This window comes from Triturus cristatus, chromosome 11, assembly GCF_964204655.1.
Source record: "Triturus cristatus chromosome 11, aTriCri1.1, whole genome shotgun sequence".
Classification (NCBI taxonomy): Eukaryota; Metazoa; Chordata; class Amphibia; order Caudata; family Salamandridae; genus Triturus; species Triturus cristatus.
The window spans coordinates 1,122,690,203-1,122,715,112 of NC_140594.1; the positions used below are offsets into that span (position 1 = coordinate 1,122,690,203).

A 24,910-nucleotide genomic window follows, 5' to 3' on the forward strand; every position below is an offset into this window, starting at 1 on the left:
GATCTTCGTGCCTTCTTAGACCAGCACTCTCTACTCTCCATTGATACGAATTAGACTGATACTTGATGCTTTTGTTCTAGTAGTTACTTATAGCTAGCCTGCTTTTTCTGGGTTTTTTTTTTACCAGGACATTGTCTCGGCTGGTCACTTTTACACAGGCGTGTGTATGTGATGCCAGATTATTATTTAAGTTTCTACATTGTCTTTTCTATGTATTGTTTGACATTCCTTTTCCTCTTTTCATTTATTTTTAGAGGTACTTTTTACTTTTGCAGATTATCTTTTTTCTTCCTTCCTTCTGATCTCTCTCTTTTATGAAAAATGGATAACGTTAATAGAATTAAAATTGTTTCTCTTAAGCTTAAAAGTTTACGACACCCTGTTAAACATATGAACATTTTAGATTACTTGGCAAGACATACAGCTGATATGTTTTTATTCCATGAGATTTATAGATGATACAATTGTATCATACATGAATAAAAGATGGGTTGGTAATATTATATCTTCCGGTGCCATTAACAAAAAAATAGAGTTGCTATGCTTTTTGCAAAAAAACCATAATGTCCAAATACTAAAAAAATAATTCTGATTCAGATGGCTGTTATTTTATAGTTTAAATTAAAATTGATAATACCGTTTTACAATTGATGAATTTTTATGGTCCAACAAACTATGATCCAAATTTTGGGTCACTCTTTACATCTAAAGTACTCAAATTAGGTAATTTTCTGCATATTATTGGAGGTTATTTTAATCTAATATGTGACCCCTTGTTGGACAGAACTTCTCTAGCTAAATATCGTCCTCCCAAAGCTTTTTTATACACTCAAATCCTTTTTTAAACTACCAGACTGGTTGATATTTGGAGTTTGCCTCACCCAACAGATAAACATTTTACTTTTTTCTCTGATCCTCATAATTCCTATTTCCAAATAGATTATTCATTAGAATCCCATCAATTAATCCATTCAATTTCTGACCCTATTAGTCATAATATTGATATTACCAATAAGGCGCTCATTTCTTTTGTTTTGCAACTTAACTCCCTTCAACAATCTCAGTGTAGATGACATGTGAATGTTGCCCTTAATGAAAATAATAAATCCAAACTTTTGTCTGCAATACAGGACTATTTTTCTTTTAATCCAGAAAGCTCTACCTCCTGGTAAATCATTGGGATGCATTCAAACATATGTCAGCGGTGTAACCATATCTAATATGGCGCATGATAACAAATCATTTAACTCTAGAATTAAGGATTTGGATAAACAAATACTTAAGCATGAACACCACTTTAATACATCAAATGATATCACATACAAAATACATTTACAAAAACCTTGTTATTAACTAATCTCCCTGTTAAACAAGGGGGCTGGCATTCACATTTCTAATAATAAGGCTACATTTTGTTTCAGTGCTAATACGTCTGGAAGGATTCTAGCAAATTTGCTTTGTATTAAAAAGATAAAATTCAGATAACTGCAATTCATGGTTCAAATCACAAAATTGCACTAACTCGCAAAGAAATTGTCAATACATTTTTATATTATTATTCAATTTATACAGAAATCCTCCAACTACTGCTACTCACCATATTGATAATTTTTTGGAGTTTTGTAGTTTACCTGAAATTCCTCATTCAGTTACAGATTTCTTGGATTTACCAATTTCTTCAGAAGAGATGGACTTTTATAAGGAATTTTTGCCTCATCTACTCAAAATATTTGCCCACTTTAGTATTACAGGATGAACTTCCGGGTCCTTCATTGAGGCCTTAATTATTTGAATTTTAAATTTGAATGTAATTTATAAAGCGAGAAACTCATTCCCGAGGGCGTCTTGGTGCTATAGAAAACAGGTGTAGGTTGCATATGTGTTGGCAAGAAAGCTCTCTTGCAGGGAATCGACTGCCTCTTAGTCTTGAGAAAAAAGCTAGGTCTTCGAAGATTTACTAAAGACAAGTAAGTCGAGGCTTTTTTTAGCGTTCATGGAAGACTATTCCAGAGCATCGCAGTGGTCCTAAAAAAGCTCTTTCCACCCCGGTTGGTCTTCATAAAATGGGAGACAGTCAGGTTGTTACCAGACCCTGAATGGAGAGTCCTCCCTGGGACATACCATGTGAGCTTGTCCTTGAAATGTCCTGGTCCCGGTCCATACAGTGATTTGTATGCCAAACAAAGGGCCTTAAACTTACACCGTTTTCTTACTGGTAGCCAGTGAAGTTTCCTGATGGCTACTTTAGCAGATTCATGTTTAGGTATTTTGAAAAGAGAGCGTGCAGCTGCATTATGCAGAGTCTGGAGCCTCTTCAAAGGACCTACTGCAAGATTGAGATAGAGATTGTTGCAGTAGTCAATCCTCGAGAGTACCAGGGCGATGATCCCGGTTTTTAGGAGATCACGAGGTAGGAATTTATCAATCTTTTTTATCATTCTCAGGGAGCAGAATGACGCAGAAGTGACACTGTTCCCCCGTTCTTTAAGCGTCTTCTCATTATCTATGAGAAAACCAAGATTCTTCAATTTATTGGTGGGTTTGGGGAGTGGGCCCAGCTCCGGTGGCCACCAGGCCGTTGTCCAAAATGAGGGATTGTTGGCAAAAATGAGAACTTCAGTCTTTGGGGCATTTAGTTTTAGACAGTTTTTGTCCATCCAGTTGCTTACATTACTCATACAGGTCCTAAAGGCCTAGCTTGTCTTCACTTCGGCTTTTGTTAATGATACCACGATTTGAGTATCGTCAGCATAAGAAGTCAGGGAGAACCTGGAATTTTTAAGAAGAGTCACTAATGGTGTAACATAAAGATTAAATAATGTTGGGCTCAGAGCCGAGCCCTGCGTAACTCTGCAAGGCAGAGAAAATGGCCTCGATGTGAATCTACCCAGTGACACAGTTTCTTGTCTATTAGCCAGGAACGATTGAAGAAGCTTCAATGCAGTAGCATCTATCCCCAAGCTCCGCATACTTTCAACCAAGATCTCATGTACTGTGTCAAACACCACGGAGAGATCCAGCAGGATCAAAGTCGCTGTTCCTCCATTATCCAGCACTTCTTGGATATCTTCCGTGGCTGCTATCAGAGCAGATTCTGTACTCCGATTTTTTCTAAACCCATGTTGTGTGTCGTCCAAGAGGAAATATTCGGAGAGTTCTTCCTTCATCACTTTTCCCGCCAATTTGGAGGTGAAAGGGAGCCTTGATATGGGACGATAGTTATTCGGATCCAATGCATTTAGGTTAGCCTTCTTTAGCAAGGCAATATAGAGACGTTTCCATTGTGTAGGAAAAATTTCCTCACTGAAAAGTTTGTTCAAAATTTGTCCCAGGTTTTATGCCATTTGTGTAGAGAGCTGTTGCATTACTTTGGGTGGACAAGGGTCTTGTGGGGCACCAGATTTAATTGATGGGATTAAGTTTATACATTGTTCTTCCAATGTGGCCCTAAAGAAGGAGAAACTGGCTTGCAAGGATATAGAATTTAAGGATTGACCATCCCGTTGGGCTTGCCTAAATTAAAGTTATACATTTTGGTAATCTTTTCTAGAAAAAAAGTTGGCCAAAGCTTCACAGAAATTTTGAATATTTACTGCCATATCGGGACTCACTGGTGTCACCAGTTTTTTATTACTTAAAAGAGAGTTTTATTAGCATCATGAGCGGTTTTTATCTGCTCAGTGTAGTAGGAGGATTTTACAGCTATGATACATTTTTTTATGTTCTGCTAGTTTATTCTTATAGATGATTTGCTCCTTACCATCATATTTCTTTTTCCATTTCTGTCCTTGCCTGCGGCAGTCTTGCCTAGATATCCTAATATCATTATACCAGGGCTGGGAACCTTTCCTTTTAGTTATGGTTCTTTGTTAAACCAGGGCTACAATATCTAGCGCTGAGTTTAACCATAGTGAGAGGTTTTCGACACTCTGCTCCAGATTGTCAACTGGTTGCCGTAGTACTGAAGTAAGGATATCTTTCAGTTTGGCCGGCTGAATCTTGTGCCAGTTTCTACTGGGGGTTTGTTGGACTGTATCTCTGTGCTTGGCAACATTCTCTGTCTTTACCTGCCAGTTAACTGTCCAATGATCTGACCAGGTGAGAGGGAGAGATGGTAATACATTGATGTTTAGGTGGCATATGTCCAGCCTTGTGCGTTGGACCTTTCGAAATTACAGATATCCCTAGTAGGTTCATTGCATCACTACATTTTGAGGAATCTGCGTTAATATCATTTTCCAGATGGAAATTAAAGTCACGTATTACGGAGAAGTTAGCATTAAGGATATGTGATTCAAGAGTCATGCTAAGTTCATCTGGATCTGCTCATTCCTTACCGGTAGAAACCAAAGAATCAGACTGCCACCCTTCCTCTCTGAACCCACAGAAATCAACTGCGGAGTATCCCAGGGATCGTCGCTCAGTCCAACCCTCTCCAACATCTACAAAGCCCGCCTCGCCGCCATAGCCAGACAGCACGGCCTCAGCATAGGATACTATCCCGATGACATCCAGGTCATCCTCTCCCTCACCAAGGACCCCGCCACTACCAGACTCAACTTCCAGGAAGGAATGCAGTATGTTGCATCCTGGATGAGCAACAGCTGCCTGAAGCTCACCTCGGAGAAGACAGAAGTCCTCGTCCTCTGAACCTCCCAGTCAGCATGGGACAACACCTGGTGGCCCACCACCCTCAGCAGCCCACAACCCCCACGAACCACGCCTGAAACCTCAGCATCGTACTCGGATCCTCCCTAACCATGTACTGAGAGGTCAACGCCGCTGCCTCCAGCTCCTTCAACACCCTCCGCATCCTCCGAAAGACCTTCAAATGGATCCTCCCCCTCGAGTCAATGTAGACCGTAACCCACGCACTCATAACCAGCAGACTGGACTACGGAAACGCCCTCTACACCGGGATCAACAAATCTCTACTCCACAAGCTCCAGACAATACAGAACGCCACGGCCAGACTCGTCCTCGGCATCCGACACAAATCATTCACCCAACACCTACGTAACCTCCACTGGCTCCTCGTTGAAAAGAGCGTCACTTTCAAAATACTTACCCACACCTACAAATGCCTCCACAACCCCATACCTCAATCCCTCAACGAGAAAATCTCCTTCCACGTACCCAAAAGAAACCTCAGATCCACCAACCTCACCCTCGCCGAAACCCCGTGCTTCCGGACAGCCAGAACAGGAGGAAGAGCCTCCTCCTACATCGTGGCCAAGACTTCGAACGAGCTCCCGATCGACATCAAATGTGCCCCCTCCCTGAACGTCTTCAGGAAGACCCTCAAGACCTGGCTCTTCGACTGAACAAAGTTGCTTACCCCCCTCCCCCCCAGCACCTTGTCACCCTCACTGGTGAGTAGTGCGCTTACAACTCCCTGATTGATTGATTGATTTGCGAAACTACTTCTTGGTCCCGGAGGACGGTAAATTAGCATTCCTTTTAACGGCTGCAAATCTAGCAGTTGTATGGAGAATGCTATGGCCTCAAAACCGAAGGTAGCTAAAGGCTCAAAGGTAGTTTTAAAATGAGAACGAAAGAAGACAGCAAGTCCCCCGCCCCTTTTTTTTTTGCCTGTCTTACCGATACATGGAGTAACCTGGTGGAGTGGCTGCAACAATTTCTGGGCCCGAGCCACAAACTGCCCAAGTTTCAGTAACAAAAGCCATAGCTACTTGGTGCGTTTGAACCAGGTCTGAGAACTCCAAATGGTGCTTTACTAAAGACCTAGTGTTTAGTAACATACACAAGATAGTTGCAGTTGTAGGATTACAGTCTTTTCTGTATTGCTGACACAGATTGGACCGAGCCATCGGCTGAAATCGGAACTGAACATCTGGTTTGTCTGTCACAGGGAGGCTAGGGAAAGGTTGGGGAACAGATGTTAGGGTTGATATTAAAGTGGCCTTCACCCTTGGGTCTTAACGCCAGTAGGGCCTCCTGGGAGTACTTAATAATCCCTACAGGGTCTGGGGACAACTGGCCAGGCGGACGGGCGCTAGGCGCGGTCCAGGCATGGATGGGCACAGATTGGCTTGCCTTTGGCGAGTCCACTGCGCCAGCGGCGTACACGCTTTGCGTTGGTGCCATCCTCCGTTTATATGAGCGGAAGCAGTGTCTCAGGGAGAAGACTGGATCGTCTCCCTCCCAAGATGGCGGATGAGCGTGGCCCTATGGAAGTAGGGAAATCTAGAGACCAGTCCTCCCTCCACTCAATCAGCAGGATTGCTGCGGTGGACCGGAGAAGAATAGCGGGAATATAGCAGAGCTTTTAACGCAGTAAGACTCAAGTTAAAAATAGAGCAAAGATGCTGAGCACGTGTTTCAAGAATGAAACCATGAAAAAGTGCAACTTGCTAAAATAACTGTATCACATACAGCTAGGGCTTTATGCTAAACTACTTTGGCAATTTCATACTGGTAAGAGGCTTCTTTAAACAATCTGGCACGCAAGTACCTGTCTACAGCCAAACCGCTGCGCGTTGGCACCATCCTCCGTTTATATGAGTGGAGGCAGTGGCTCAGGGAGAAGACTAGACTGTCTCCCGCCCAAGATGGCGGCCGAGAGTGGCCCTGCGGAATTATAGTTCTCCCAAAACCCAACAAAGGTCTCACTAGAGTTTCAAACTATCACCCTATATCTTTAAGTAATCAGAACTGTAAGCTTTATTTGAACATTCTTGCAACCAGATTGTCCTCTGTGCTTGACACAGTGGTTCATATTGATCAGTCTGGTTTCATGAAACAGACACTCTGTGAACAATTCTAGATTATTATTCCATGAGATTGAAGTTGATCCATCCTTGCATTTCCCTTCCGGAGTCTTGGAACAGGATGCTGAAAAAGCTTTTGATAAAGTCCATTGGCAGTATCTAGTTTGAACCTTGTCTGTATTTCATTTTGGCAGTTCATTTATCTGCATGATACCAGCACTCAAGTCCTTCCACCAGACTTTTCAATAATGTTCAAATCTCTAGAAAGTTTTAGATTTGTAGAGTCATCAGACAAGGATGTCCCTTATCACCATTACTTTTCCTCCTTGCTGTTGAACCTTTACTCACTGCCATCAGAAACTCTATTGAAATAGAAGGCCTTATTATGAAGTTGCTATAAAAACGTCAGCTTATGCTAATGATGTAGTACTTTATATTAGTAATTCTAAGTCTTCCATTCCTCTTCTATTACATCTAATTCACAATTACTCACAGATTTCCGGTCATACTTTAAACACTAATAAAACTGAGTATTTGCCTTTGAATGTTAATTTTACCTCTGATATGCTTCCCAACAACAAGCTATGGCATTAAAAAAATATATATCTTGGAATCCTATTTTTTCACACCATTAAGCAATTTATTACATTGAATTGCGAATTCATTCTTAAACATATCAAAGACAAATTTCATAAGTTGTCCGCCTTACATCTATCCTGGTGGGGAAAAATTGAATCCATAAAAATGTTTATTGCTCTAGAAATATTTTACATCCTTTCTATGATACCGACTCGACTCCTCTTAAGGTCTATAAAAATGTAAATACACTCTTACCTAATTTATTTGGAATAACGCAACCTCTCCTATAAGTTATAAAAACATGAAAATTGCAAAGCTGAATGGTGGTTTTGGTTTGCCAGGTTCTCTTAATTATCATAAAGCATTTATTTTAAAGCAAATTTTGTTTTTGTTCAGTCATACAGACTTTCATAAATCTCCATTGTGGCTTCTCATTAAACAAGGATTGATATCACCATTCTCTTTTCCTGCATTATTGACTATGCCTAATGCTATCACATTACTGAAAGGTTCCATCATACTTAAATCTACAAAACTAATTTTACTGGACTTAGACTTTTTCAATCTCCTATTTCACATACCTCAAACTAATTGCTAAAGTATAATCCTTTAGTAAAGCTTGCTATAACTGCAACCTTTTGTCAATCTTGGATAAAGGCTGGCATTTTTTTTTACTGAAAAGATGTATATTATAACAATACTTTTTTCAATTTTGAAGAAAGATAACAAACATTTCTTTTACCTTCCTCAGATATTTCCAAATATGAACTTTTGTGTAATTTTGTCCTTGATTCATTTCCTAACAATGTCCCTCAGAATGTCACCTCTGAATTAGATATTTACATTCAAACAATAGCTATTTCCTCAAATGTTGTTTCAAAGTTTTATTTAAAAAATTGAACAATTTTACAGGGATAATATCAACTCTCTTTTTACTTTTTGGAATACAAAGCTAAATATATCTGCTTTTCATACTATATGGAAGAAAATATAGATGAATAATATTTCTGGCTGGCTTCCTGTTTCTCTATACCAAACCAAATCATCCATACTATTTCATAGTTTATTAATTCCTTTGAAATTCTACAATTCAAAGCTTTTAAGTTCTCCAAATTCTTGGCACTTTAATATGAATGCTGGCTCGTCAACACATATGCTAGAGGAATGCAAAATTGTTTCTATGTTTTGGAAGGAAGTTTGTGATGTTATTACAAAAAACTTTAAAATCTCAAGATAATCTTTCTTATAATATTTTGATTTGTAAATCTATTTCACTTTCTACAAACTAGTCTGATTCAAATAACAATTTACTAGACCTTTTAGTCTCTGCTGCTTTAAAACCAATTACTACTAATTGGAAACATGCTTCATTATTATCAATCCATTCATGGTGGTTATGGATAATGTTTGCTAGAAGGGGAGCTCATTTGACTCTTCTTTTTGGTGTGGTTCATAACTCCTCTACTTGTCACTTATTTTGGAAACCAATTGATGATTATGTAGCACTATATTTATGAATAAGTTGTACTAATGTTATGTAACAGGTTAATATGTAAGAATTTTGAGTTTGAAGGGGGTAGCTCTATCAGGTTTAATCTGTAATGACGTTTGTCTTTAATCCCTTTTTATTTTAAACATACCATTACATTTCTCATTGTATATATAAGTTTATCATATTAATTATCTTGTAATCTTGTATGCACCACTTTCGGTGCTCTTTTTGTATGGTTCATTGTACTATCATAAAATTCAATAAAATATTTTGAACCCCCCAACAAAATTTCTAGTTTGCTCTGGGTACAATTCGATCCATCGTAGATGGATGGAGATCATCATACAGAACAGTAATAATGTGGAGCGAGACCAGCTTATTCTAATTTGAGAGTGGCTTATTGGTTACACCCATAAATTCTTGAAAACCACTGATATATTGATGTCATTTTACTTGGATGGCACAAGTGGATAGTGCTTTGGAAGGAGTGGATTAAATTACCAACAAAGGATGTTGTGACGCATGTAGACATCTTTACAGTATAGGTGGAGATACTAGAATTGATTGAGGTTTTTGACACACAATGCAATATACTCCTTGTTGATACTGAGCCAGATGACTTGGTACTGAGAAGAACCTTTAACTCATGAGGGGTCGAAATGTCAACATATATAACTCTATTGGTTCCCTGATTATTTGGAATCCACATTGTGCTATATTGTGCGCACAAGTATGTTAAACAATTTGGTTATGAAGCAGGGAGAATCGATGGTGTCTTTTGTATATATTTTATGTATTTATGCATACACTTAAGCACTTATTAGTTGTACTGTCATTTGCATATATATTGGAAGAGAATATATAACAGCAACAGAAACCTTCGCAGTCTGATTGTTTTTTGTAAATTCAATCCTAGTGAGAACTTACCACTAGGTTGCCACAGGAATGGATTGATTGTTGGCCTCATAAACACCTGGCATGACTCAAAGTACGCACCATGCAAGAGTAATAAGGTGCAAGGAAAAAATACAAAAACATTACATTAAGAGCTAACACTCTTGGGGAATGCAGGATTAAGTAAAACGTGTAAAATAAGAGAGGGACTAAATCACTGATATGCATTGCCTTAACGTTTTTAACACACTTTGTTCGTAAATTATCCATGCTTTTGGCATTAATGCTAAGGGCATGAAGATAAAGACAGTTTTTTCACCATACAACAAATAACTGGCTTTTGCTATAAAGCACATATTTTTGCCTTTGTGCTTGACTCGGATATTTGGATCGACTACGCAAGGGGACAAAAACCCTGCTTGTCTTTTGGATCAATTTTGCAGGAGAACAAATACAGCAGTTCTAGTTCTTGAGGGGTCAGAGACATGCAGCGAGGGCCTGGTGTGTCACAGTCAGGAAGGTTAATGTGACTATCCCTGGGCGGAGCATACAGAGATGTATTCTGCGGAATTTCACAGAGTTAGTGGAAAATTCTGTGAAATTCAGCGGAGATCTGTGGCCTGGCGGAGTTACATCTGCACGCAACTGCACACCTGCCCTCCTGGGCCTCCCCTCACTCCCGCATAGGAAGGCCTGACCTTACCCGTCCTGAGCCGCCTCCTGTCCTTGGTGGGTGGGTATGGCGCCGCCGGCTACCTTCCTGGTTCCAGTTCCTTCCTTCTCCTGCTGCTGGCGGCACTTGTCAGTGGAAGACGAGTTCAGTCAGCAGCAGGAGTAGGTAAGTCCTAGACTCCTGTCCTCCTGGCACCAGTAAACTCTGCTCCGCTGCGAGTTAGCCGCCCAGGCTTAAATGTGACCAGGAGTCTCAGCACAATATATGTAACGCAAGATTACCATTGTATCACTTACCATTACCGGGGGCAAGGCACCAAATCAGACGTGCGTGCATTCACTCCTACATGTGGCAGATGGGAAAGGGTGGGATCTATGCCTGTGAATGACGGGCATCTGGAATCATGTAGGGATGGAGACTCCTATGCCCGAAACTGTGATGCTGGAAGCATCACTGCCCTTGAGCGGATACTGCCATAGACCACAATGGCAATGAAGGGCTTTAGAAAGGTAAGCCCTGCAGCATGCATCGCAGTAGAGAAAGTTGATTTTCTGCCCGATTTCCGTCTCTTGCTTCAGAGGGAGACAGGACAGGCAGCCTGGAACAGACACCCCAGATTTATATAGATTGATTTATTTCAAGATACGATTGTATCTCTAAATAAAGTGATTTATTTAATATTTGTTTAGGAATGTGTAGGAATTTCAGTTGGGCGCAGCCTCTATAGCTCTAATGGAGACACCACCCCTGTATCAGAAGTAATGGTTTTGGCCAACTGAGCTTTGCTATTAGAGCAATGCATTTCCCATAAGTGCAGAGAAGCCACCGTACCCTCAGATCCTCACACAATGGGTATCTTCAATCCTGTCTGGTGCAGTAGATTCCTCTGGGGAAGGAACCTAACATGGGCCTCTGCAGTGCAGGCCCCCCCCACCCAAATGTTCAGGGGGGCCGAGCGGCCTAAAGAGGGTTTTACTGGCATCAGTCACCAAATCCCGAAATTATAGCCAAAATCTGGCCTACCCACTAGATGAGTTTTTTCCTCACAACAATTGGGAAATATTGCCCTTTTGTGCAGTAAATAGCCCAATCTTGCAACACTGCCCATGATATATCAAAGGATGTGTCACACTCTCAGTGTTTCCTCTGGCTGTAGGATACAAATTGCTACATCTTGTAGGCCCTGGATTGTAGGAGAGCTCCAGGCAGGTTTGTTCCCTCATAATTGCTCTGGTGCACATTTTTATTTCCAGACGTTGCATGGGTAGTTACAGTGCAAGCATCATTGATTGGTCTGAGTTTTTTTTTTTTTTACAAGGAATCGCTTGACATCTGCGTTTGTCCACTCTTTCAACAGGTGCGAAAATATCTCCTGATGTTGGATGTTCGCAAGGACCATGTCAAGTTCTGGCGTCCTCAGGTCCTGCTCATGGTGTCGAACCCCAGGAGCAGTATTCCCCTGATCTCCTTCGTTAACGACCTGAAGAAGAGCGGCTTGTTTGTGCTTGGCCACGTGGAGCTGGACAATCTGGGTGAGCCGAAACACTGTGTGCATGGAGTAAAGAGCTTCCTTGAACCATCAGCAGGTCAAGATATTATATTTGCAAGAAGTAGGCCCTCGTTAGCATGTCGGAAGGCATATCTTACTGTACTTCCAGGGACAGTTACATCTGGTGCCTAACTACCCCAGAGAACTATCTTGAGATTTGTTTTTCAAAGAGTTATATCCTACAATAATTACGATCACTAGAATTATTAAATATTTTTGAAAATATAATCTAAATAAAAAACAACTTTCCGATATCCATATCCTTTTTATGTCCGGCTTGACAAGATCTTTTTCTCCTTTGTATAACTAATGCAACTTTATAGACCTTAGAAAGACTCTCCTGCTCAGAGAAGCATACCAAGCTTTTCATTGGTTTATTGCATTTTGGCCTTTGATTGACAAGATTGTGCATCCATAAAATATCTTGTCCTTTGCCGGGTAATCTTGGGGCCAGGTACGTCGACTATCAACAATAAATGAAAATTTTCAGAAAAGTCTGTGTACCTGAACTCCAAATGTCTGTGGCACAGTACATGGGCCGATAGTGCTAGATTTTTATTAGGGGTGGGTGGAATGTTTCATTCCGCCCGCAGAGTTGGCAACTCTGCATTACTCTTGTAATGTGAAGGTCCCGCCAAATTCCGCCAATTGGCACATCGTGGAATTTTTTCCAGCAAGGCTTCAGAAATTCGAGCGTGAGCGAGATCCCCTAGCACCATTTTCTAATGCAGGAGGTCTTGGTGAGATTGCTGCTTCTCGAGTAGATTTGCTGCAGCTCGAGTACATTTTCTACCCGAGTGGCAGCAAAATCGACTCGAATGGCAGCGCGCTCTTGTGCACCACATGGTACCGTTCATGCTGATTTTTCAGTGTTGCTCATGCCACTGGTGCTAAATTGCAGCGGGAGCAGCGCGACATGCATATTTCCACCCATTGGTAGAACTCCGCTTGAATCTTGCAGAGTTTTTATGTAACGCAGCAAGTTCCGTTCACCCCTGTTTTTTTTTTTTAATCATCTAAAACTGTGTGGAAGGGGCAAGCTCTCCAAGGCGGTGAAGGGTCCTTAGAAGAGGGCACCCATGTAAGGCAGCGCTGCATGTTTTATCCCCGTCCAGGGCAGGTCCAGCAAGAAGGTTTACAAGTCGTGCCGAGGAAGGCACCTATTTTTCAGCTTTTTTTTTTAAACAAAGTGTTTTTAATTTTTTTAAATAAATGTAGGCTCCTATTTGAGAGCTCTAAACATATGGTTTCTAAATAGGTGTGAGCTTAAGTGCAATGTACACCAATGCTTATACTTGCAATATAAACATTGTCAATTATGATTTTACATGAGTCTCATTCCTTGGATAATTAAAATGGTAGACCAACTTTGTTTAGACTGGAAGTGTGCGTCTACCAATGCTGTAAAGATAGTAGAAAGACTAGTTTATTGACTTCTGGTATCACCTATGGCTTTTTAGAAAAACAAATATTTAAATTGTGCTATTATGGTGAATAAGTCAGTTGTACAATCATTTATTCAAAATGATCTTGGTGTGGGTGAAACCTCAACACCCTTGATGAGAATCTGGGTCTGCTGATTTTATAGTTTTGGAATATTTCAAAAGTGCCTTTTGAGAACCAAAGGCTTTTAGAAAATGTATGGAAAAGTTTATAATTTTTTTCAGAATTTCCATTGGGTGGAGACCTCTACTCCTCAAATTGTTCCGGGCTAATTATGTTCACTCTTTCTGCTGACATACTAGGCACAATTCTTGGTGGATGTTCACATTTTCAAAACTCTCCAGCTGCTACTGAAGCTAAATTTCCAAATCTGGATTTGAATAGTTTTATAAAGCACTTAAAACCAAAGTTTTGAAGACACTGAACATTTTCGACAGCCAACGTCAGCCAGGGTGAACCAATGTATTTTTGGGTGTTTCTTGAACTGAGGTGAATTGGAGATGTCTTACTTCAGAATTAAGGTAATTCTAGTGTTTTGACCCAACCACTGTCAGTATCACCTCTTATTAGTTGTTGGTGCAACTTTATACTATCTGCAAATTGCCTCTTCAGATCTCAAATCTCTGGCTGATGCTCACCAGGACTTAGACCAATGTGCAAGAAGCAAAAATTGAAACACAATGGCCAGATATTGTAGGGAGGAAACGGGGCGGTGGGGGCGTGATCAAAGTTGGAGATGCTTCTGACAGCAGGATTAACTACTTTCTGTAGCCAGCCTAATACTTTAGCTGGAACACTTAGGCATGGAGCATACAAGCAACGGAAGAAATTGTCTGATTGACTATGTTTTTTTACTTCTTCCTCTAGACTCACTTCCTTCGGACCCACTGCAGGATCAGTACGACTTCTGGCTCCACCTGGTGGATAGGCTGAATGTGAAAGCTTTCGTCAACCTGACCCTGGGGGACTCGGTGAGACACGGGGTTCAGCAACTCCTCTTCATCTCCGGCTTAGGTGAGCACTGATAAGCGTACTATCCAGCGATTAACTGTGCAGTGCCCATACATAAGGTCATGAAAAACCCTACCTGCCAGAGCTAAACCAAGGAAGAATCACATTTTGGCAAATGAGGGGACTTCCAGACAATCTGGTGCTTATAATAAACTGTGAACGCAGGGTCAGGACCAATCACACATCAGGCTCTGGGAGGGATAGTCGAAAGCTTGGCATGGAATTAAATCTTTCACAGAATTACTGCATTTTGAAAGACCCTGAAATGTACAGATTTTCCAACAGAATGGTATGGCTATGCAGGACCATCACACACGGCTAGAAAGGCATGTGTGATTTGGGGTACATTTCCTCCTGATTGCAGGTCACTGGATTTCATCAATTACATGTTGTAAAGAACTCAAGAAGCCAGTCAGTGCCTTCTTGGGAGAATTGTTTTGGATGTAATGTAGGTGGGGATACGCTTTGGGACAGAGGTCATTGAAAAAGAAGAGTCTGCCTCAAGATCATAGGTGGTGGACACTCCTACAGCCCTTAGGGTAGAATCATTGGGAGAAGTTTGTAGTCGCTTATGTTAGAGGTAGGAAGGAATAGCCACTGATGGGAACAAACCACAAGAAAGGCATTACAAGATGGGGCTACTGAGGAGTGGTGCTGGAATAAGGAGGCAGCACTAACTATGGGGCTAAAGGAGAGAATTAAATCATAACAGGCCGCAGGGAAGGCTATTAAAGATGGATCCTGATGGGGGTACCTGGGATGTAATAAATCACATCATTTAGCTTCAGAAATCATTGTAAAATTGCATAACAAAGCATGCAACTAAAACTTTAGAGTAAATGTGGTTTGCGGGTATCTCACATGACTTTTCTGTGTGCACTTCACAACAAAAATAAATACTTGCAGGAGACTGGTTTGAGCTAACGATATCTCCCAACAAGACATTTTCTGCATAAACAAGTCTCCATTGTTTAAAATATGTAAGCTTGCATAATGTGAATCATCAATAAATACCATGTAACATAAAATTCTAATATTTTGTGCAGGCTTAGTACATGGTCAATGAAGGGCAGTGGTTGACAGTCAAATTTTGAACGAGAGAAAGTGATATTTTTTGCTAACATCATTCTTTTTGTGTCTTGTAGGTGGTATGAGACCCAACACCATTGTGCTGGGATTTTACGACAGCTGCTCTCCACGGGATTTCTTGGAAGAACAGCCAGCCACAGCTACCCAGAAGACAATGAGCATCACTAGTGACAACAAAGACCTGGAGGTCAGCTTCCCACCAGTGCGGAAGGGGATGTCCCCAGGGCGGCTGTGTGCTAAGGAGTATGTCTTCATCATAGCAGACTCCATCAAGATGCTGAAGAATGTAGTACTGGCACGGTACTTTGCAGACTTCGACAAGGAGAAGGCGTTTGCCCATGGAGGTAAGGGCGCCTATGTGGATGTTTGGCCAGTGAACCTCCTGCGCCCCGACAGCAACAGCTATGTAGACACCTGCAGCTTGTTTATGCTGCAGATGGCCTGTGTCCTGACGATGGTGCGCTCCTGGAAGCGGGCCAAGCTCCGCCTCTTCCTCTGTGTAGACTCCACCAGCCCCCGCCCAGTGCAGGAGGAGAAGCTGAGGCAGCTGCTGAAAGAGCTGCGCATCCCGGCCGACATTGAAATTGTGAACTGGGACGCTGTGGCCGCCTTGCACTGGCACAAGCAGGCTGCCACCGCAGAAGAGGAGGACTTTGAGGCCTTCACCAACTTTCCCACCAATGCCAACCGTATCTCTGACGAGTACCTGGAGGCTGTAAACAAGATGATCTTGGAACAGAATACCAAGCGCCCACCAGCTGTTCGTTTCCTCTATCTACCTCGCCCGCCAGCTGACACTGGACTTTACAATCGATACCTCCACCAGCTCGACACCATCACTAGAGACTTGGGTCCTACCTTGTTGGTTAATGGCCTGAGTGCAGTCATAACCACACAACTTTAGAGGCTTGTGCTGTAATGCAAGGGCATGAGTTTCAGACTGGATGAATGATTGACTGAATCAATTAAGGTTTTATAAAGGACAGGAGTAAAGACAAAGACATGATTCACGAAGGTAACTTACGAATCGTAAAGTTACGAGAGCGGAGACTCCGCTTATAAGTTTCCTTCGTGAATTGGTCCTAAAATGTGGATTTTAAAGTGGTTCAAACTAGAACATTTCAACCTTTGTACGCCCTTGTGAAATGTATTCCTTAAGAAAAGAACAATGGAAGGTCCATGGATTTTCAGACATGGCTCCCTGGATGCTATTGTTAAGTAAGAAATTAACTTCTTCCAAATTTATTATGGTGACCCAGGCAAGTGGTCTGTTTTACATTCCAGAGGGAGGGCAGGGAAATCTGTGTTGCAGAGTATCCTAGATTAATGGGCAATTGCAAGATCCATCAAAAAGGGATTTCTAACAACAAGAGAACATTCTATTTTTTATATGAAAGATTTTGCATAGTTTGAAAGCACTTTATCTGTTTTTACCTACTTAGTGAACAATAGTACCTTAAGTGGAGAATTTCACAAGAGAATTTAGAATGAGAATTACCTTCTATACAAGAACTCGGGAGAGAAACCGGTGCCTCCCTCTGCTATTTAGGAAAGTGGCCTAGAGCATGAAAAGGGAAAGATACAATCAAGTTGTGTGGCTGCGGTGGGTGTGTGAATTTAAAGTCTTAAGGCCTTTACTTGAAGGGTACTTGCAGGTAATTTATCCATAAACGGGAAATTTGATTATTTAAGAATATATTTATAATCTGCTACTTTCTATAGGGCTTCTATAAAGGGACTGTCCTTTGCCTCAACCTGTAGGGAGCCAAGTGACTGATAAATCTTATCCCTTTTCATAATGGATCTTGTCTTCCCTAATAGGCGTAGGATTCTGTAGAATGTGTCCAAAGTGTTTATAGCAATCGGTATTTCGTTCAATATAACATCAAAAGGAAGATGTACCTAAAATTGCGACAAGTGAGGTTGGGTAATGCCTCACCTCGCGGCTCCAACACCATGATGAATCAGAGAAGCAGTCAGGCGGTTGCCTTTCCAGAGGTGATTGGTCTCCAACTAAAAGAGGAGAGTGGTAAATACTCAGCTCTGTACAATTGTTTATAAAGTTAGGGCATCACCAGGAAACCTCACACATTGATTGGGAAACAGTGCGATCAGATACCATAGGATGAAGGGCAAAAATTGCCAATCAATTATCCGACATAGATCTCTACTGAGTCCTGGATTACAGGTGCTCCAGTCCATAGAGTAAAGCATAGATGTGACAGTGGTGTTCTCCTCACAATTAAAACAAGCATTGGCATAGCCAATAGGTCTCGCCTTTGGGACCGTATAAGTGTTTAGCCATGCAACAGTTGCATAACTAAATACTTATAAGGTCCAAAAAGCGAGACCTATTGGCTATGCAGAGCGGGCGTGCGGCCGCGAAACTGAAAGTGATCGCGATAGCGATCACGATCACACATCAAAGCGGCCGCGAAATCGCAGTAAAGCAAGGCGCGCGCGCCCGCGCACATGCACTGTAGCTCTAGGCTGGCCTGGTAGCACTTTTTGGAGCCCTCTCAATAAGTCTCGCCAGACAGCGCATGTGCTGGGTCAGGCGAGACCTAAAAAATAGTATATATTTAATTTAGTATCCTTCAGTTACAGATTTTACATGCCTCTTAGTGTCTATGTTAATACTCACTAAGTGCTGACATGAAAGAGAGAGGTCATTTGGCTATTTTTGCTATCAGGTTGCCCATTCAAATGCTTTAATTAACAAAATGAGTTATAAGTGTGTAATTGCTTTTCAGGAAGAGAACAGGTCAGCCTGTTTTATGGGGGTAGATATTTTTCTATAACTGGCCAGTAATATCACACTACTCATTTGCTATTGGTTAGAACTTTGTCCTGAGAGCACCTTGCCATATTTTGGCATCAACTCTACTGCGAGCTGCGAGCACTCCAGGGCTTTAGTTTGGTTCTATATTGGTATGATGTGGTTGAACTGTGAAGAGATTTCCAGATCTTGCATTCTCTATCCTGGTAACACCAAACGTTTGTCGATGTAAAATGCTAATAAGCGTGATAGTACATACTGATGCGGCATACTGTTTGGAACGGTGGTCTGGTGATGTAGAGTGGAAGGCTCTGCATGCCATACACACACACCATGCTTTAAATTGCCTACTACTAATGTTAAAGGGAGCCCCATGACATGCCGCTAGTCCCAGGGAATTATAATAGTGTTGACGTGGCCATTTCACAAATTTATGGATCCACACCAGGCAGTAGATAAGAAAAGATGGCAGATGGAAATATAGACCATTGCCTTAGGCCATGTAATAAAACTTGAAGGCGGTAACATATGACCTTAGAACACCGGGAAAGCTTCTTCAGAATTGAACCTTATGCCCTTTTTCCATGATGTGTTTTTCTTTAGGCTCTCTTAATGGCAGATGTAAGGATAGCCCCAGTATTTAGACCGGCCTATGTGTAGATGCCAGGTTTTAGCAAGTAACCCTGATTCCTTCCACTCTGAGAGAATTCCAGTGCCGTTGATGATGTACCATCACACTGCCACCACACATGCCTGCAGAGGCCAACACTTGTGCTGTTTACTTCTTCCTCTGCTACTTCGCCTGTACAAGGTTGTCTGTCAATTTGCTCTTGAAAAGGGACGCCTCCAAATGTGGTTTCTTCTTCCAATTAATCAGATTCTTCCTGGACCCCACCTTTACCTGGGAGTAAGTTGACAATGAGTTGGATTTTAACGTGTGTTTCAGCTCTACCTATTTGCAAACAGGAGTATGTTGATGATCAGGGGTCTGGACTGATGGTTTTGTCAGGCACAGGGTCTACCTTGAGTTCTTCAGTGGGTTAGCCCAGTGGTGTGACACATAGGCTCTTAATGGCTAGAGCCATGCCAAATATTCTAGATAGATATTCACTTTTAGAACCAATTAATGGAAATTCATCTTGTTTTGAAACTTTGACAGTCTGGCGTGGCTCCTGCGCTTGATGACCAACACAGAATGCCTCTGGGGAAGGCCCAAGATAATCTACGTTCTTGGTCATAGAAATTTGAATATTTTTGTCTCCTTCACTTTTTCTGCATGGTCCAATCTACGATTATATCATGACAAGATTGGGACCACTATCTCCTACCCAGCTTACCAGTCGCTACCTCCTCCCAGTCTATGAAGGTGGCTCTATACATAGTTGCACAGATAATTTCAGGCCTCCTGAATCTTTTAAATGTCCACTCTCTTCCTTTGATCACTCAAAACCATTTATAAATGGGTTCTATTACCTTCAAGGCTGTGATTTTGCATTCACAGAGATTCCTGGATACTAAATCATATATCTCCAAGGTTTGGCTGATTTCCGCAGTATATCTTGATATCTGTGATTCTCATTCAATGCACCCTATTTCAATCTCCTAAATTCTATTCCTACAACTCCAGAACTTCGAACTCTTTGTCGTTCACTAAAACCTATCTGTTTGAATTAAGGATTGTGCATAGCAGGTTGATGCCTCCTAACATTCTCACTCTACTGCGAGTGAATTCTGCTTTGATGGCATACTTAATTCTGTTCTCTCGAGTATGGCCTGCTTTTGACTAGGGGCGGGCAGAGAACTCCGCTCCTCAGTTTAGGCAAAACTCCGACTCCGCAGTCGAGCGGAGTTCACCCCGGGCCTCACAGTAAAAGTTCCCCGCCTCCACCCCCCCACCCCCCCTAATAAATATTTATTTTTAGAAATAAAGAAGAGTAAAAAAACGCACTTACCTCTATCGCAGCATCTCCGGGCTCTCCTCCTCCTCCTAGCCGTGGTCTCTCCTGTAGAAACCCCTACGTCAGATGTACGTCAAAAGTACATCATGGTAGGACTGCGCATGTGCATGCAGTCCTACAAGATGTACGTCTGACGTAGGGGTTTTGCAGAAGAGACCATGGCGAGGAGGAGGGCAGCCTGGAGACGCCGCAATAGTGGGGTGGAGGCGCGGAGCGGAGTTCCACTGAGTGTTTGCCCAACTCTGTGAACTCTGTGTGCTGCAACTACGACAGCTCCGCCAGGGACTGCAATTTTGGAAGACTATTATCTGTTTTCAACAAACTTAGCTCAATGTGTAAGACTAGTCCCTCGTTCTGTACCAAATAATAATTTGTACAAGACCAATGCCGATTCAAACCAAAACAATGCAATGTGCAACCCGTGCGTTCTTCTAACCAAAATAATGCAATGTGCAACCCGTGCCTTCTTCAAACCAAAACAATACAATGAGCCACCCGGGCCTTCTTCAAACCAAAACAATGCAATGTGCAACCTGTGCCTTCTTCTAACCAAAATAATGCAATGTGCAACCCGTGCCTTCTTCAAATCAAAACAATACAATGAGCCACCCGGGTCTTCTTCAAACCAAAACAATGCAATGTGCAACCTGTGCCTTCTTCAAACCAAAACAATGCAATGTGCAACCTGTGCCTTCTTCTGACCAAAATAATGCAATGTGCAATCAGTGCCTTTTTTCTAACCAAATTAATGCAGTGTGCAAAACCAGTATCTACCTCTGAGCAACATCATGCAATGGGTGACATTAGAGCGGCTCCTGAGCAAAATATTGCAATGTTAAGGACCAGTACCTACCTCTGACCAAAATAATACAACGACGTACAATTGTGCCTCACTGACAAAGTTATTGCAGTGTGCAAGTGGAGTGTCTCCTTCTGAACAAAATAATGCAATGTGCAGGACCATTATCTACTTCTAACCAAAATATTGCAACGTCAGAGGCCAGTACCTGCCTCTGACCACATTAATGCACATGGTGGTACCCGTGCCTGCTTCTGGACAAAATAATAAAATATGCAAATCTGACTAAAATAATGCAGTGTGCAGCATCAAGGCTTGTGATCCATGGTCAGAAAATGTACCTACCTGGCAGCGTCACCTCGGAAGACCTACAGGCAGTCCCAAATAACATGCTTGTTCTATATGGAAATTACTCCTATGTGCAGCTTGGTTGCAGGTAGTGTAAATTGGGACTTCTTGCTCCAAATGAACATGCATGTGATGCTTTGACACTGTATCTGGAAGCAGGAGATGTTTAGGTGGACTCTGTTACATCAAACTTTGCATCATATGTCACTTTGTGGTCAATTACATGCCGTGCAGATCTTGACAACGTAAAGGGTACATAGTGATGAGCCTTCCATATAACGTATGCATAGTTGTGCGCGGATAGGGCCAGTGCAACTGAACATTCTTTGACACATTCTGTCACCACTGCGATGTGCAGTTTCACCATTGGCAAGCCAATTGGTGACAACGCATTCCAGAACACTCCATGAAAATTGAGGCTGAGGCTCAAGGCTGAGAAGGTTGTTCATGTGGCTCTCTCTAGGCACCTTGAAGCTGGCAAACTCTTACACCCATCCCAAACTGGGTTCCGCCCCTCTCAAGGGACTGAGACAGCTCTATTGGCAGTTGTAGAGGATTCTAGAAGGATCCTTGATGCAGGTGGCTCTTTAGCCGTGATATTGTTGGATCTCAGCGCGACATTTGATACGGTGAATCGCCCTGAATTGGCTGCGTTCTTTCCTGGAGGACAGATCCCACCAGGTCTTTGAGGGCCGAGGCCATCTCAAGTCCCAGGCCTCTTTATTGTGGAGTGCCTCAGGGGTCTTCCCAGAGCCCCACTCTTTTTAATGCTTATATGGCCCCTCTCGCGGACATTGTTCTACCTTTTGGGGTGCACATAATTACGTATGCCGAAGACACCCAATTAGTGGTGGCATTTAATTACAAAAGCAGCTCCCCAACCTGTCTGGACCCCTGTCTCGAGGAGGTGATGAGAGGGATGTGCCATTCCCATCTTAAATTGAATGTTGACAAGGCCGAGCTTATGCTGCTCGGTAATCCCTCCCCCCTCGAGAGTTCTTCCATCTGGCCAGCATGTATGGGTCCTCCGCCTGTCCCCAAACCTGAAATAAAGAGTTTGGGTTTCTGGCTTGACTCTGAGCTTAGCATTAAAACCCAAGCAAGGAAAGCTGCTGCTGCCTGCTTCGGCATTTTAAGAATGCTGCGTAAAGTGTTGCCTCTGCTTCCCCCTCTAGCAAGGAAGCTCGTGGTCCAGGCACTTGTCTTATCCGACTATGGCAAAGCCCTTTATCTCGGTGCCCCCGGTGCGGTTTTTAAGAAACTTCAAATCATGCAAAATTGCACCGCACAGATTCTTGAGGGTGTCCCTAGCCGCCAGTCAGCTAAACCCGCCCTCAGGACTCTACTTTGGCTTCCTATTCAGGAAAGGGTCCATTTTAAAGCCCTTTGTACCACCCATAAGATGCTAGGGGGTGAGGGACCGGATATCATTTCTTCTTTTGTCCGGCCCTATCAAGCCAACAGACAGTTACGCTCGAATGACCTCTATTTGGCGTCTGTCCCCAGAATCAGGAGGTCCAAAAGTGGCGGCCAGCTCTTCTCCTATAATGCCGTCAAACTATGGAACTCCCTGCCGCTGCAGCTACGTAAAGAGTCAGACCATTCCGTCTTCCGTAAGAAGCTTAAGACCTGGCTTTTCCCAAATTGATTGCCACAGTTAGTGAGGTTCTGCCCTAGCACTGGGATGCCTTCGGGTAACCATGCGCTTTATAAATGCTATTAAAAAAATAAGAAAAGGTTACATTATTAGCCTTGTCTGGGAAGGCTCTGGAGTCAAGTGATCGAGTGATTCACTTAGTGTGTTTTGTACAGAACGCGTTCTGACAGTAGGACTCCTATGGGTGCCTGAAGGCTTCAGGCTCAAGTCTCAACGCCATAAGGGCCTGAAGAAGCAATACTTCAAGGGGAATTTCGTAACTACAGAAGATAGGGCACACTGAAGAACACACAGGTTCTGTAAGCTCTTATTAGACTAAGGAGGCACTGCTTCAAGGTTAATGCACAGTCTACATCAGGGTTCTCCAAACGCTGTCCTGGAAGGGCAGTTCCATGCCAGATTTGCATATCCCCATTTGGATAAATATAGTTTTTCTTGAAGATCTGCCATGGATCCGGCCCTCGAGGACCAACTTTGGAGAACCCTGGCCTACATCTTCACCAGTTCCCTCATCAAACTTGGTTAGTCACTCCACAGTATCAAGACACGCCAGATCACACCACTGTTCGACAAGCACGGATGTGGAGGCTAGCCGCCCATGCACACTACTTCAGAGGAGACCACACATTTCCACACAGCTTTGTACAGACATACACTTCTCTCCTTTACATTTAACAACAAGATACACATACAACAACACCACACTTCTTCTTCCCCACACATTACTCTTCCCCTAAATCAACCCAAAAAACCTGCTACTTTCTAATGCACAACAACATGGACAACTAGCACTCCAGTCGAGAAATGTACCGGCACGCATTCACCTGGTGTGAATGCAGTGATCTTGGGGCTGCCCAGGGACGAGCTTCCACTCCACACACAAATGCACTCTTTGCACGCACACACAGTTGTTCACAGGGCTGTCCCCTGGTCGAGAGCAATGATCATCGGTTTAATTTATGAGGGTGCCAAAATGCTATTCCTCTCCTTTCCTTTGTTTTCACTGGTCACCAGTGTCGTAATTACAAAATATACCATACGTTGTAGCAATATGCTGAATACTGTAGGTTCTCTGCATTAGATGAACACTTTTAAGATGAATATACATAAAAGTTAGTGTAGAGACACTCCACATCAGCCCAGATCTTCAAAAGCCACCTCCATCATGCTGGCCAGGCACACCATGGCAACGAAACACTCCAGATCACGCATTCTCAAAGAAGCTTGGACCAGGGGGTATCCTCGGATCAGAGGATGTCGCACGATACTCTAAATCGGTTCCAAGATCAGACACAAGGTCTGGGCAATCTCAGTTCATGTCCTCTGTCCATTCGGTGTTGTTGCATCGGCTAAGTTGAACCTCAAAATGGTCACTCCAGTTTGTGGGAAGATGTTACAGTCTTTATCTTACTGTCCATGTATCAAAGGCCCCTATTTTTATACTAGTAAATGCAATGTGAGTGATTGTCTGCCGTGCAGCACATGCTTCAAATCAATACAAAAATCAAATGTATTGAAAATTATTTTATATGAAGTCAGCAATGGCATTGGTGTGATGCATATGAGTACCTGAACTTTTTAAATATTATGTACAATTTCAAATGTAGCTCCCACAAAATGGGAGTTCTGACTACGAAATGTAAAATGTTCTATATTTTTAATTGAGAAATTTGAGAGCAAATAAAATTAATAACTGCGTGTTTTTAACATTTTTTGTTTTTGCAAAAAGGGTCATCTGATTCGGATAATATTTTTAAAAAATTCCTAGTCAACTCGAACAGTGTACTAAGAATTTAAGCAAATTTTGCCTGTGTTGTTTATAAAAAGTATAGAACTGCTCGGATTGTTTCACTTAACACCTGAGCTAATTGAGAGAAAGTGATGTGCACTGTAGAGTTAGGTGCAATT

General features: G+C 42.3%; 1 protein-coding gene across 1 annotated transcript in view; it reads left to right on the top strand.

Annotated features, from left to right (window-relative positions):
- LOC146786162 (solute carrier family 12 member 9-like) overlaps positions 1-24,709 on the top strand; it is a 609,812-nt gene extending 585,103 nt beyond the window's left edge. Inside the window, exons 11-13 of the mRNA XM_085635689.1 lie at positions 11,727-11,901; positions 14,229-14,375; positions 15,518-24,709. Of these exons, the coding sequence (XP_085491815.1) occupies positions 11,727-11,901; positions 14,229-14,375; positions 15,518-16,365 (1,170 nt within the window). The 3' untranslated portion in view covers positions 16,366-24,709. The remainder of the gene's footprint in view (positions 1-11,726; positions 11,902-14,228; positions 14,376-15,517) is intronic.
- Positions 24,710-24,910: the final 201 nt, after the last annotated feature.